This window comes from Abramis brama (genome assembly GCF_963993115.1).
Source record: "Abramis brama genome assembly, chromosome: 11".
NCBI lineage: Eukaryota > Metazoa > Chordata > Actinopteri > Cypriniformes > Leuciscidae > Abramis > Abramis brama.
The window spans coordinates 37,930,354-37,946,387 of NC_139973.1; the positions used below are offsets into that span (position 1 = coordinate 37,930,354).

Here is a 16,034-nt window from a genome sequence, read left to right on the forward strand (position 1 = left end):
AGCAGTGCTTACTTTTGTTCAGTCTGTGTGTAAAAAGGTTGCATTAGCAATTAAAGAAAAAAACACTTCAGCAAAACATGGTCAGAATCACTTTTAGTCCAAAATTTGTATACATTTTACTGGTAGTCACTGTATGAAGAACTTTTGGGTATAATATGTCACAGTTTACTTTGCTATCCTCACTTACATAAATGAACTATAGTCAGTGTCCTGCACCCACTAGTAAAAAACAAAAACAAATTATGACTGCATGTATTGAGATTCTACATACAATACATCTACATACAAATTTAACAAATATTACAAATATCGATATAGGATCTTGCAGATAATCATGTGTTTAAAGAAGGGTAATAAAAAAATATATTATTGTGCCGATATGATAAAATCTAATGAATGTGTTAATAGGTGCGTTCACGCCATGTTGTTATTACTGTCAACACGAGATTGAAATTTATAAAAAGCGTTCACATCCTCATAGATCTCGTAATGACAATTTAACAACATAGAACGTCACATGTTCCGATATGGCATGAACACAGCAAATGTTTTAGTCTTTCCTTCCTGTGACGGGGCGGCCACACGTGTTTACGCTGAATTAAATGCCCAATACAGTTAATTCTGTAACCAAAATACCAATAATATCCCAAATAAAAAGATTTAATATGCTGGACTTTTAATACTAAACAAGCCCAAAATACACAGCTTGGTATCAATTATATAAAATCTGTTACAGCCAGCAAGGGTTTGCATCTTGACAGTCCCTGATCACTGGAAAAACAACGCTACCACTCTTCAATATTTCTCATTATGTTTTTACAGCGACATGAGGGTGATCATATTTAAATCACAATGGCATTTAATCAACATAGAACGGATCCCTGGAAAATGGAACGGATCTGGATTCAGTCATATTTCCTGAATATAAAGTCAGTGTGCTCGTCTTCAAGCCTGTGTTAATATGGGCACCAAAATAAACACGTGCTGCTGAATGTGTCTGCTTTGAATATCAGCATCTGTTAAATGGAAAAATTGGGCAGATGCAATGGGAGTCTTTGAGGACACATGGCTCATGTCAGACACACTGAACTTGTAAGAAATTGTAGTCTGCCTCGACCCAGATTCCACTCCAAAATAAGTTTTAGAATGAGCTCATCCCCAAAATGGCTTAATTATCATAGAGATGAAAGAAAGTCAAGTTATATTGTTTCTACACCATTTGGGTTGATCACATCCTGAGCAAATGGTCATCATCAATTGTAGAATGGGAATGGGAGTGGGACACAGAGAACATTCTCAGACAATGGGGTGTCACAACTTCATTAACACACAGACCAAAGCTGTTGCAACAAGAGCAACTTCATTTACATTAAGAGTGGTAAAACTGTAACAGGATAAAAGGTTTGAGATTTGGATGTTCTGGGTTCATTCTGACGCCGGTGAACCCAAGGTGCTTCGTGTACTTGCCACTGCTATGCTGTAATAAACTTCATTTTTGAGATCTTCGACGTCCACATAATTTTTTCTTACAAACTAAAGACTGCAATTACTGTGTTCACACACATTAGGCAGAACACCTTAACCTGTCAAAGACAGAAATACTGATCTGTGCTGCCACACACACACACACATGCATTCTGCATGTGCAAGTCCAGACATTAATATGTTGCTCAGCTGAAACATGACAGCCATCAGTGCATGAAAAAAAAGAACATTCCAGGAAAATAATTAAGCTCTGAGTTCTCCTTACTAGCACACATGCATATCAGCACCACAGAGAACTAGATCTTTTGAGTGTTAAAATTAAAAATATGTTTTAATGTCAATCTTTTAATGTCAGCACCCTACAAGCTCATACACGGGATTTAAGTTATCATGCATGAACATAGAAGAATGTCAATGGCATTGGGTTGTCCCAAACATTTCCTATACTTTTCTGGAAAAGTGCTGCTTTACTGTATTTGAAAGCTGAGATTGTTGAATCCGACTCACCTTCTTGCCTGTTAGGCCCTCCGGTCCAATGTCTCCATTTGGTCCGGGTAAACCCTGCAGATTGAATACGGTAAAATACGACTGAAAGAGAGAAACAATGCTTGTTTCGCATTTTCACAAATGCAGTTTAAAAGACATACCTGTAGCCCTCGACTTCCTCTGATCCCAACAGGACCCTCCGGACCCTTAAAAGAATCAGACTCAGTCAAAATTAAACATATAGTTACATGTTATTGTGCATGAACTGCACTGAAGCGTCACTCACTCGGTCTCCTTTGACTCCTGGTGTTCCACACTCTCCTCGCTCTCCCTAAAAATGTGTTTCATGGTCAGTACCACTTTGGACATACACACACAATACAATTTAAAGCTATGCCAAGTAATTTTCTGGACTTATAGAAATATGAAGTACTTTTGACAGATATCTTTAATCTGATAGACTCATGGCAGTGGCCTTTATTCTACATAAATTGAATTCTGCAAGTCAAATACTACTTTGGCTTTTCAGACGGGTAAGCAAAATCTGATCTTTTGTATTCCGTTCAAATCTCTTGAGTTAGATTAAACACATTTTACATTTATTCATTTAGCAAACACGTTTATCCAAAGCGACTAACAAACGAGACATTTTAAACAATTTATAAAATGAAATTCCACATTTTTTTAAATTATATTGTATAATTATATATTTAATTGTCTATATTAACAGACAGTTAAAGCACAACATAAACAGAAAAATGATTTAGTACACCATTAAGGATTGCAAAAAATTGTTTATATTTACATTTATGCATTTGGCTGATGTGACTTTTTTGCATATTGCATTTCAAGGTATATTTTTTTTTTAATCAGTTCATGCATTCCTTTGATTTCTAACCCATGATATGGCATTGCTAGCAGCATGCTCCACTTGTTTTGTAATATCAGCTGATTTTCTTCTGTGATGCATCATTTTACCTTTTCTCCTTTGTACCCAGGTTTCCCCTAATGATCAGTACAGAACACATGGTGAGAAAGAGCAATTACGCAAGCAGATAATGTCAAAATAGAGCGAATCTAGGCCTTGTTCTAGCCAGGTTCACCTCTGTCCCGTCTCGTCCAGGAGATCCACTGAAACCGCCCTCTCCCTGTAGGACGTTCAACACAAGATGTTAACATGGGATAAATAATTCACAAATATGATAGTTGATTAAAGACAACTTTGACCTTTTGTCCTTTAGCTCCTGGACTTCCATCGTCTCCAGGACGACCCTTTTTACCCTGTGGTTCTCAGAGAAAGAGAATGATTTGCATTAACAGCTAAGTCTTATAAGTTAGTCATCCAATTGTTTTCTTTAAGACTGTTCATTCATTTTTTAAGTCAGTTACAGTACATACAAATGTAGACTGGTCTATTTTGATACCAGTCAGACTATTTCTTAAGACACAGTCTCGACATAATGGCTATGTTTATGCAACTGGCCCCAAATCATTATGTTGACTGTCTATAGATGAGGAATTTTATTTTTAAGTGGTACAACTAGTCAATACAGAATCATTTCTTAATGCGTATGTGCTCTAATCTGGACCTAATAAAAAAAAACTATGAAAATGCTTAAAATAGCAATGACGCATTTTTGTTTTAAAATACTATCAATATTTTAATTATTTATTTGACTGCAATATTTAAACAAAATTTTACCATCATAGGGACTGATTTTATGGTATTTTTTTATTTTATTTTTATGTTACTATATGGACAACATCTGTGTGGATATACTGCAAAAATTGTTAATACAAAAATAATAGCAAACAGGTTTGGAATGACATAAGCGTGAATAATTACAGAATTGAAATATTTGGCTGAACCATTTATTTTATTATTGCTCATAGCAGTTAAAATTCTTGTTTGTTCAGTCACTTTAATCAATCTGGGTGGGTGTTTCTTCTCTTTATTAAAAATGTTCAGAAACATAAAATCTCAGAATTTATATTAAATGCGGTGTTTAAACATCACATAAGGGGCTGGAAATGGTTTACAAATGTTTAACACTTACAGCGGGTCCACTGGGTCCTCGATCTCCTTTCTCACAAGTGCATTTTGGGGAAAGAGGACACTGTTGGAACACACGCACGCACGCACGCACACACACACACACACACACACACAGCTTTAGTCACACTAATGTCATTAATAAGTGTCCTAAATGAATGTGGTCAGACAAACACTTACCCCTTCATTAGCTACCTCAGTCTAGAAGGGAACAAAAGTGACAAAGGTGAATTAACAAGAAAAATGCACAAGAATTATAAGACATTTTCAAGAATGTAATTACAGTTTTTTTCGATTGCTAAACGACAGTGAGCACAACTGGAGCTACATGTGCAAAACTCTAACTACAGTCTGCACTACCAACAGTCACCTGAGCTAAACAGTTCACATCACCTGCAAAACTCCAAGCAACTCTTAACACACGGCTCAAAACAGGCTCAGTGCAGCCAAACACTCTGCACAACCCTCACTGAGATAACACACACTGTCACTCAGAACACACTGAGAGTAAAAACACTAGCATCAAACACCAATACAGAAAATACAAACTTTTCATCTTTACAGTTTGAACAATTTCAGTGACTTCATACAAAGTAATATTTTCTTCAAAGAAAAGAGTGACATTCTTTCACATGATTTATTTAAATTTTTAGAACATAACAATTCTTTAAGGTAAATGAAAATTAGCAGTTTGCTTCAATAGTCTCTAGTAATTTACGGAATTACAGTAATGAGAAAAAAAAGGTAGAAACTAAAAGTACATGCTGTAATTCGAACAAATAATTGAGGGGCTAATCCTGCCTCTCTCTAGCATCAGGCCACAGGTTTTCATCAACATCACATCTAATGTTCTCTCTTGCCATGCACCTCTGGAAGAACCTTCTGGAGTGCCTTATCCATCCCTGGCAGCCGTGTCCTCACATCCGGCACGCATGGCTTCCAAAAGAGACATTTGGTCATGTGGGTGGTGACCAAACACTTTCCACCTCCACCCATACAGAAAAAAAAAATATTGAAATATATTTTATGTAAAGTGTCGAAAATATATGTGGCATATATTCCAAATACATTGAAATATATTTGCATTGTTGGTCACTTATATTTATCATTTTGAAATATATTCTGAAATATAACAAAAATATATGATGTTACAGTAAGTATGAAATATATTTACATATATTTAACCAAAATATATTTATTGGGCCAATTTCGAATATTTGCATATATTCCAAAAATATATTTCATTCAAATATATTTATTTTGTGTATGGGAGCCTTTCAGCTGAAATTGCAGTCAGCAGTGTTTGAAAGGCACAAGGCTGAAATCTATTCTGTTTTGAATGTGTGGTTCACAGTTTTGACAGCAGTGTGTTAGCATTTGAACAAAGTGCTGTAAATCCACAGTGTTGTGCAGGTTGTGGTTAAAGTCATGGGATAAGTGTGTAGAGTTTTGAAAACTGTGTTCAAGCAATGAAAACCGAACTAGAGTTTGGTCCACATGAGCTGCTGCTGTGCAGACTGTAGTTCGAGTTTTGCACATGTTTTGTCCAGTTGTGCCCACTGTCGTTTAGCAATCGAAAAAAACTGTAACACAAAAATTGTGGCATGTTTTGGTATCAGACATCTAATGTAAACTGAAAAGGTGGTGAATGTCTGCAGGCGGTCTCTGAGATATGCTGTCAACAGTTAATTCACTTTTTATATTAACCTTGAACGTGTAATACTAGTCACTGTAAGCTGTCAAGGCAAGTTCTCGAAAATTAGAAGCCCAGTTAACCCTCAGTCATGAAAACATCTAGAAATGGGAATTCAGAATCAAGCAACCCAAAAGAGGGACAATTTCTTTCTTATTTTGCATTGAACAATAACACTGACACTCACAAAGTGTACAAATGTCCCAAACAACTTTCAGAAAAACTAATTTTCGAAACACAGAATGTCATGACATCATATATTGGAAGAAAGCCTGAAGTTCCACATGCCAGGATGATTTTTTATTAGGTGTTTCTTATGCCAGATTTGACTAGACGGCGTGTATTTTGCATGATTGGTGCACATGTGTATAAATAAAGCAAAAAACAAAAAACAGAGAGAGACACATTTCCAACAACATTCCTTAGCTAAAAGATCTGGTTTAAACTTTAAAGTCAGCAATGATAGACAGATGGCGTAATCTGGGAATCACAGGCAACCATGAGAACAAAGGAAATTTAATTGCAGCTTTCTTCTTGATTGTTAACAGCACACACCGTTGACATAATGACACACTGGAAAGACGCATTTCCTATGTAACTTAAAGTGTGTGCAACGCTTAGTTTGAACGAGCAGCTGATTAACAGATGCAAACACCGAGACAGTAGAGCAGCAGAGAAGACCATTTGAATGCTCCTGGCCTTCGATTAAAGCATCTAACTGTGCTTTTCTTGTCTCTATGACAAGCACCTGCATCAACAGTCATTCCAGAGCATGAATATAGCGTGCAGAAGGTGAGATATTCATTCTGCATGCAGGATCATGCTGCTCGTAGTACCCTAAAGCTCTGACCCGGCACAGTCAATGAGAAACAGATGTTCCTTTTGCAAAAACTGCAACCCGCTAACTGTTATTCTGCTCTACACTGTAAAAAAAAATTTCAAGTGACCGATATTTTTTTTAAAAATATAAATATAAAATATAAAATCTAAATTTTTCAATTAGTCTGACGTATTATTTCTAATTGAGCCAATGTTAACAGACTATTGCAACAAGAATTTCACTTGGGCCAATTGAAAAATTTAGATGTTATCGGTCACTTGAAATTTTTGATTTGGGAGGGTTAGAAATTTTTTACAGTGTAATACCAGTAATACTGCCATCATACCAGCTTACGGTCAAGGAGATTCTTCAGATGTACGCCTGTAAAGACTATTTACATTCAATACATGAGGAAAATTACTACATTGTTCCAAAAGACATCCCTGTAATCCTAATTGACTACATCAGATCTACAGTCGAGAAGCTAAACACATTGGTTATATCCACAAAACTGATACAATTAATATAAAAAGACATTTAAAAAATGAATTCATTATTTAAAACCAGAGTAAACTGTAGTAGTAGACTATTTTGGTCAGCTTACTCTCATAATTTGGGAATATTTTGGGAATATCACGCATACACCCACAAATTGAGCCAAAAAACAGCCATTCCTGCTGAAAAGAATAACAGTTTAAGGTGGTTAAACTGGTCAAGCAGTTGAGCCAGGTCTACACCAGTTTAGTCAAAGTAGTCGATCAGCTCTGACCAGCATGATCAAGATCAACCTGGTCAACCTCAGCCCAATCAACTGGTATTCTGGTTGATTAAAACCTCCACAATCTACCAGCTTGGACCATATAAGACCCTGCAAAACCAAATCATTCATCACTGTAAATGTAGTTTGGCTGGATAATCCAGCAGGGACAGGAACATTTCATTCGAATCTGAGAATATGGATTTGCCTGCCATACAGTAGATGTTTTCTCAGATATTTAACTCTGTTGAAATCCAGCTTGCGATGATAAAACATTAGGGGTGAGTGATATAGTCCGGTAGACACGATTAACCGGTAGAAATTTTGGACTCTATCGCGGTTACGCTCGCGTGACGTTACCGTTCTGTTTTGGTATATGCGTGCGCTGTCTGAGAGACTGTTTTTGAGCGCACACACCTGAAACGAGCGCACTTAAAGCCGCTGCTCATACTGAACTTAGCACTGAACATAGCGCCTAGAGTTCTTTTTAGCGCCATTGAACAGTCAAATACACATACTTATATTTAAAAATTCTTGTCTTTGTGAGTAGTATCTTCATTAACATAAAAACATAAAAGTCGTTTATGTCTTAAAGAAAGCGCATGTGTATCAGTATATTACAGTTTTTCTCGATTGTTTACACACATTTTCTGGTACTTGAGACACAATGACCACAACATGTAACTCATTCACCAACCCCCTGAACCAATTCTGCTAAACTACAAGCACAATTCCTGCTTTACACTCAAATTGCAGTTCTAAAACACACTTTTTTCAAAACACTACACACAATTCTCTGCTTTTGGCACAATTTTCATGCAGAAAATCTCTTGTTTTCACAAGGAACACACTGCCATTCAAATATGCACACTGACTCATCACATGGGCAAACACCATCACACAGGTTTACAATTAGCAATCAGAGCTTTAGCATAAAAGGGCAACAGGTGAGTTCTTCAATGGAGCAATGGATGCCAACATTGGATTTTTTTTTTTTTTTTTACTGTAACTGTATACAGTCAATTCTTCTGTTGTTTTGTATGTAGACCACTGTATGAACAACTTTGTGTTGGTTGGGATGTACACTGTGTATATTGTTTTTGTGGGAAAAATAAAATATATTTTTTACCATGTATTTGTGTGTTCTGAGTATAAAAACAATATTCTCAAATATTTTACAACACACTTATGTATGTCAGGGTTCTTGCAGGTTTCAGTAAGTCAAATTTAAGACCTTTTTAAGACTTTTTACAGTTTTTCTCGATTGTTTACACACATTTTCTGGTACTTGAGACACAATGAGCACAACATGTAACTAATTCACCAACCCCCTGAACCAATTCTGCTAAACTACAAGCACAATTCCTGCTTTACACTCAGATTGCAGTTCTAAAACACACCTTTTTCAAAACGCTACACACAATTATCTGCTTTTGGCACAATTTTCATGCAGAAAATCTCTTGTTTTCAGAAGGAACACACTGCCATTCAAATATGCACACTGACTCATCACATGGGCAAACACCCGTCACACAGTTTTACAATTAGCAATCAGAGCTTTAGCATAAAAGGGCAACAGGTGAGCTCTTCAATGGAGCAATGGATGCCAACATTGGATTATTTTTTTTATTTTTACTGTAACTGTATACAGTCAGTTCTTCTGTTGTTTTGTATGTAGACCACTGTATGTACAACTTTGTGTTGGTTGGGATGTACACTGTGTACATTGTTTTTGTGGGAAAAATAAAATATATTTGTTACCGTGTATTTGTGTGTTCTGAGTATAAAAACAATATTCTCAAATATTTTACAACACACTTATGTATGTACTGTCTGTAGAAAGTGTAACACTGAACAAAAAAAGGCCTAAGTCATTATGATGAATGGAGAAGAAGTGTTTTGCATTCATCATAGTGTTTTATATTGAGCACATCAGTGTTCAACTGGTCCTTATAAATGTCTATTCATATGATGGTTTGTGTGTGTCATTTGAAAACAAAATACCATTTTGAGAAGAAATAACATTGTTTTGAATGTAAAGTTTCATTTTGCAGGAGAATTGAGGGGTTTTGCCCATTGTGTGTGTGTTTTTTGATTTGTGTGTAGAGTTCTGAGAATATGAGGCATGCTTTCAGAAAATGTGTGTAAACAATCAAGAAAAACTGTAAGACCCCGCGGGAACCCTGGTATGTACTGTCTGTAGTAAGTGTAACACTGAACAAAAAAAGGCCTAAGTCATTATAATGAATGGAGAAGAAGTGTTTTCCATTCATCATAGTGTTTTACATTGAGCACATCAGTGTTCAACTGGTTCTTATAAATGTCTATTCATATGATGGTTTGTGTGTGTCATTTGAAAACAAAATACCATTTTGAGAAGAAATAACATTGTTTTGAATGTAAAGTTTCCTTTTGCAGGAGAATTGAGGGGTTTTGCCCATTGTGTGTGTTTTTTTGGATTTGTGTGTAGAGTTCTGAGAATATGAGGCATGCTTTCAGAAAATGTGTGTAAACAATCGAGAAAAACTGTAAATCAGTGCATTCACACTTAAAGTGACAGCAGTCTAATAAACCTGCTTCGTTGCAGTTTGTTTTTTTATAGTGCTTACATTTTTTCAGGTTGGTCTATTTCATTTGTGTCTTTTTTTTGTCTTGTCTTGTCTATTGCTTTATTGTATTTGTTCCTATTTTATCACTGACTGTTTACTTCAGTGAGCTTGAGTTGTTTAGTATTAGTATTTAGTAGCTAGTATTAGTTTTTATAGGATTGAAATTGGTGATGAGATGTATGAAATATCAATTACATTTTTACATCTTAAAAACTTTATTTAAAGCAAAAATAACTATATCATGATATATATTGTTATCATGAAAGAAAATTATTCATATCGTGATAAAAGATTTTGGTCATATCGCCCAACCCCAAGGTTAATCAGCTCAATCAAGCCCCCACTAGCTTAGCCAAGGCAGCCTACCAGTCCTAACTAGTTATGGTCAACATCTACCAGGGGTGCATTTCCCAAAAGCATTGTTATCTAACTATGGCCGAAAGCTCCATTGATCTCTGTTGGTAACAATGGAACTTGCTTTTGGGAAAAGTATCTCAATTTGTCCAGTCTGGAAGGAACATTTAAAACCATCAAATGCTGCTTCTGGCTGGATCTTCCAGCAGCTATGGTGTGATGTCATGGGCTTGGTTGTCTCTTCTGTGATCTGCTGTTTTCTATTATCAGAAAAGCACAGGGGAACCTTTAGCAGGAGACAGCAGCGCTGGCTAACATATTCAGTCGTAAAAGTTTCCTGACCATGTGCAGATGCTTTGTGCTGTGAGACACTGAGGTCAGAAAAGACATTTTGTAGGTTTACACCACTCCAGATACACTAAGATCCAGCATTCCAGTCTACTAATAGGAAACAATCCTAAAAACGTCAGCCAAGGTCATTTGGAACTGATGAAGGATTTTTAATAAAACCATGAAGAAACAGATGGGAGGAATCTCCCTCTTGAACACAGACAGACATGAAAACCAGTTTTATTGGAAAGAATATGTTTGATGACCATCTTCACCAGCATGAAACAACCTGCATCAGCAAAGAAATTATGATGGTGTTTTCAGCAAGGTATTTGGGTGTATGGTGTCCGGTTATGGTTCAGTTGCAAACAAGACGAGAAAAGCAGGATCTAAACGCAGCTGTGGCGATTATTAAACCCCAACTCAAACAACCAGTTTAAATGACAAGAACAGACAGTGAACTGAAATCAACAGAATACACAACCAAACCAATCATCCAAATGAACAACAGGTGCAACTGATAATCAAATCAATGAAAAACCATAGAGAAACAAACTGAAACACAGGAAGGAAACCCACCCAAAACAAACACAGATCACCCGTAACATATGGATGCACAGATGAAACATTTCTGTGCCGATATTATTATCCGATTATTTAAAATGACATCTGCCTATATAGATACTGATACAGAGAATTTGGTGGTTCTGTACCTTGTTTCAAATTAATTACAATTAATTACACAATTTTGAAATAAAATGTAGATAACAAGGAAAACATGTTATGGAGAGAATAAAAGTTAAAGAGAAACTGCTTTCAGTTATAAACAGAAAACATTATTTACAGTTCCACCTTGTGAAATTCTAGCAGTGCAGAGATTACATATTGCAATTCTGTTGCCATTGTCACTCGATTCAAAGTGAATGTCTCACAAGAGACATTTTCTTCATACACAGCATGATTTCCAATCAGTTTTTTTTTTTTTTTGCCCCCCTTTTGATTGATAGGATAAGCGGCCCTGATAATTGGCTGTTTTTAAACAATTGGGTGACATCCAATATCATTGGTAATTGCTTTTATTGCCTAAATACATTGATGCATATCTGGATTTTTGTTTTTCAGGTATGCTTTGTATCTCTTTATCAGGTGATAAAAAAAAAATGGCTTAGGAATTGGCACTTTTCACTAGTACTGCAAAGCAACTTCTCCTTTAGGGGTTTTTAAATTGAGATAAGCGGTGTATGAGTGAACATTTACTCATTATGCCTAATGCCCTGTTCAAGGAATTCATTATCAACTTTTTTCCATGTCCTCAGGTGAGATACAGAGATAAGACAGCCCCTTTTCCATAGCTGCTATACTGCAGATGTGTGGATGAAGAAGAGTGAGGCTTCACAGTAGCACACAAACTCCGAAACCCTGTCCCCCCCCCCCCCCCCCCCCCCCCCCCCACCCCCCCTTGATCTAAGATGCCTCAAGAGATATAAATCCTTCATTTTGGCCTTCACAAGCATCTGAGCAACATCATTTCTACACTTCAAAGTTGCTCCCCAAGAACCAAAAGCTTATTGTTTTCACAGCTCTTGACTCAACTGCCTTGTTTGGACAATCCTGATGGATGTTTTACTGCTCAGATGTTGCTCTTTCATGGCTCACAAGACTTGATGAAAAATGTTTTTCAGATATTTCTACAAACAGACCGCAGGAGAAATAAAAATAGACACGAATTACACAACTGTTAACATTCGGTATACATAACAGAGCTATAAAATAAATGCAGATCGCAGCTCAGATCAGTGGATCTTTTTTATATATTTGAGTACCAGAACAAAATCCCCATTTGCTGTCCACTTATTTTGATTAATGTAAACTATGAAAAAAATAAAAATAATAATAGACAAGATTTTCCTATTGGAAAACAAAAAGCACTACTCACAATCTCTTTGACGATCTTGTCCACGACGCTCTTGTCCTGTAGGTTGTGTACGTAGCGGGCGGCTGGAGGACTGGCCAGTAGTCGCAGCTGCTCCACGTTGGCAGCGGATGTGAAACCTACTGTGAAGAATTTAATCCCTTGGTTCTTGGCATCAGCTAAAGCAGAGAAAATATCGGGATTCTTGGGATGCGACACGCCGTCGTATAGCAGAATGGCCACCTTCAGGGTGCCAGGGCCGGACTCCTCCAGGTAGATGCGGGTGAGGTTGGTGATGGCGTAGGTGGTGTAGGTACCGTGCCCTATGTAGGGAATGGGTGCAATGCGGTCATGGAAGGTGGGCACGCCTCTCCAATCTTTGAAGCTCTGCTCGGTGATCACATGACTGCTGTACTGAAGGAGAGCAGTTCTGAAGTTCAAGCCCTGTCCGGTTTGGAGATTGATGTTCTGGATCCGGGTAACAAGATCTGTAACGAAGCGCTTCTCTTGGGCATGGTTGCCTTTGGCACTTTCTGAACTGTCCACCAAAAATGCCAGTTCCAAATGACAGTCCTCATCTAAAAGACGGAGAGAACAAAAAACAACAACATCAGTACAAAAATATAAATTCAAAAGCATGTTATTTTGACATATAATTTCAGAATGGATGTGAAAAACTTTTTCAAACATCTTTGTTACTTGCTGAGAGCAAATATCATTGACGTCAAACATGAGCTTGACAGCTGTAAATATGTAGCGTTTTTGAATGTAAAAGAGTTGTAAGAGAGGGAAGATTCTTCAAAAAATCTTGTGGACCACCCAAAAAAATAACAGCATACTAGGATTATTATCGTTAACCAAAAACTAAAATTACTAATAAACATTAATTGAAATAGAAAAACAAAACTTAATCTTATTTTATTTTGGCTAGTGGCCAAGGCAACATTGCATTTTCGTTCAGTTGAAGTACTAAAATAACTAAAGCTAAATAAAACAGAACAAAAATTATATAGACATTTTTTAAAAGTAATAAAAATAACAAACACATCAAAATTACTAAAACTTTCAAATGAAAATTAACACACCAAATATAAACATTAAATCTGAATCAAAATTTAACAATATAATTTCACTGACACTAAAATAACACTGCAGCATACTGGTTTGGGATGCCATATTTGGTTTAAAACTTTAGCAAACACAATTTTTTGGGGATGAACTATTTTTTTTAAGCGAGACTTGAAATTACAAAGTGACAAAATAATTGTGAATTGTGACCTCATACAGTATAATGTGTTCTGCCACTAAAGGACAGCCAGTGACTCCTATTTGACTTGAATCGTTTGACTGTTTAGGTATTACATAAATACCATAAAGTGTCTGCCAAAAACAAATGTAAAGGTAAAATTAAATGTGATCCATCTGGAATCGCCCTAGTCTACAGTAAATCACATTTATGAAGAAGAAGAAACATGTCAGAGAGGAAATTTGCCCCAGGACAGTGAGCAGTATTTAGATCAAATTCAGAAGCCCGGGAGAGGAGAGCAGACTGGAGGGCGAAGTATTTAAATCAGTTTCATATGCTCAAAAAATCATACTCAATCAACATACTTCACATATCTGAAAGTTGAGGACCACAGCCTACATGACAGATGCATGAATTAAATCGGTCTCGATTATCTCATACCAAAAACATACTTGTGCTTAGTTGAAACTAGGGCTGTGAAACGATTAATCGCATCCAAAATAAAAGTTTGTGTTTACATAATATATGTGTGTGTACTGTGCATAATTATTTTGTATATATAAATATACACACATGCATATATTTAAGAAATAGTTGCTTATATATACTGTATATATATATATATATATAATTTGTATTATAAATATTTTATATATAAATAACAAATTTTTCTTAAATATATACATGCATGTGTGTGTATTTATATACACAAAATAATTATGCACAGTACACACACATATATTATGTAAACACAAACTTTTATTTGGGATTTTGGAATCGTTTCACAGCCCTTTTTCATCATAAAAAGTAAAACCTGATTTTGCAAGCCACCTGCTGTTTGCTGTGTTGAAAGGCAAATAATATTTACCGTTGTTTTTTGGGATGACATTTGAGGTGATTGGTTTATTTTTGTTTCTTCCATTTCTCTTGTCTTCTACATCATCAGCATCATCATCATCTTCATCAAGATCCTCCAGCTGAGCCAAAACAAGCTGAACTCCCAACAGCAAAACCAGCCAACTCACACACAGCCGTATCATCACTACAGTACGAGAGAGAGACAACATTAAGGATGGATAACCTTACTTTCAAAAGCATCACATGCGTTGCCATATTCAAAGTTTGCTTTTCACTCTAAATACTCTAAATAATATTGACATCATATTGCCACATTACCTCGAAAAAGTGGAATAGCAAAGAAGTTATTCTCATGATTTTAACCCATTTTACTGAACTCTCCAAACAGAACAGAATCATAAACAGCAAATGTAAGCAAAATATGCACTTACTGTGTAAAGCAGCTCTGATTTCAGTACAGTACCGGCTTGAGTACAACCTGAACGATGAAGATCAGAAGCTCATGACAGACTTCATAGCCTCTTCTCTGTATGAGATTCACACGCAATAAAAAGATGCCATATGAAATGACTGAGAATCCTTGGAGGTGTGTGAAGAGCGCATGGGTTTGCTGCGTAAGAGAAGAAACGTAAAAATGTGCATCAGCTCCATTCATGTAAAGCATCTGCTGCCATCCAGAGGAACACTAATATCCAGAGCTCCTCCCATAAACACACCCATTTTTACATATAAAGCTATATATTATAATATATAAAATGCATGACTGTGCATAACTGTAAAAAAGACTTTTTTTTCAAAGCAAGTGGAGTTTAAAATTATTTTCATTTAGGATTATTTTGTAATCATGAACATTAAAACATACAGTAACTACTGATCTACTACTAATTAAATCAGCTATGTATGAGGATCATTTCTTTTAAATGTACAGTCGAATGCACAGCTCTTAATGATTTTGTATGTAATAACTTTAAATAAAATAAAAAATACCGTACACGTCAACAGTCTTATAAATGCTTAAAGGATTCATGGAAAATCTCCAGCAGGGATTGTTAACGTCCTGAGCTGTTGTGATATACAGCTACACGCATGCTGTGTGGAAACACCACTGTACAGCACTGAAATAAAGCTGGAACATCAAAGCATGTGGTGTTCAAAGCATGCCAGGCAGTAATAAAACAATAAAAACTTTGAATCTGAGGGGAAACATAAATTCTGTTTTATGCCAATGATGACGGCAGGGCGTAAAGTCAGCTGAGCTAGAATGAGTCAGGATGACACCAGTCTTTAGAGATGTTAATTGTGTGCCATGGAACTGCATAAATGTGCAAACTAACAATACATGGTGTAGAATATCTGTACATTATTTTCCTCATATATCTCAAAAACGTACATAGCATAGGCCTACCATATTTTATATGCTTCATATTTTAT

At 36.1% G+C, this 16,034-nt stretch overlaps 1 protein-coding gene across 1 annotated transcript in view; it reads right to left on the reverse strand.

Moving 5' to 3' along the window:
* The window catches only part of col28a2b (collagen, type XXVIII, alpha 2b), a 29,640-nt gene extending 14,476 nt beyond the window's left edge, over positions 1 to 15,164 (reverse strand). Inside the window, exons 1-11 of the mRNA XM_084128830.1 lie at positions 15,035 to 15,164; positions 14,614 to 14,787; positions 12,524 to 13,077; positions 4,205 to 4,225; positions 4,029 to 4,088; positions 3,199 to 3,252; positions 3,075 to 3,119; positions 2,950 to 2,976; positions 2,258 to 2,302; positions 2,133 to 2,177; positions 1,993 to 2,046 (exon numbers count right to left, since the gene is read on the reverse strand). Coding sequence (XP_083984956.1) covers positions 1,993 to 2,046; positions 2,133 to 2,177; positions 2,258 to 2,302; positions 2,950 to 2,976; positions 3,075 to 3,119; positions 3,199 to 3,252; positions 4,029 to 4,088; positions 4,205 to 4,225; positions 12,524 to 13,077; positions 14,614 to 14,787; position 15,035 — 1,080 coding nt within the window. The 5' untranslated portion in view covers positions 15,036 to 15,164. The remainder of the gene's footprint in view (positions 1 to 1,992; positions 2,047 to 2,132; positions 2,178 to 2,257; positions 2,303 to 2,949; positions 2,977 to 3,074; positions 3,120 to 3,198; positions 3,253 to 4,028; positions 4,089 to 4,204; positions 4,226 to 12,523; positions 13,078 to 14,613; positions 14,788 to 15,034) is intronic.
* Positions 15,165 to 16,034: the final 870 nt, after the last annotated feature.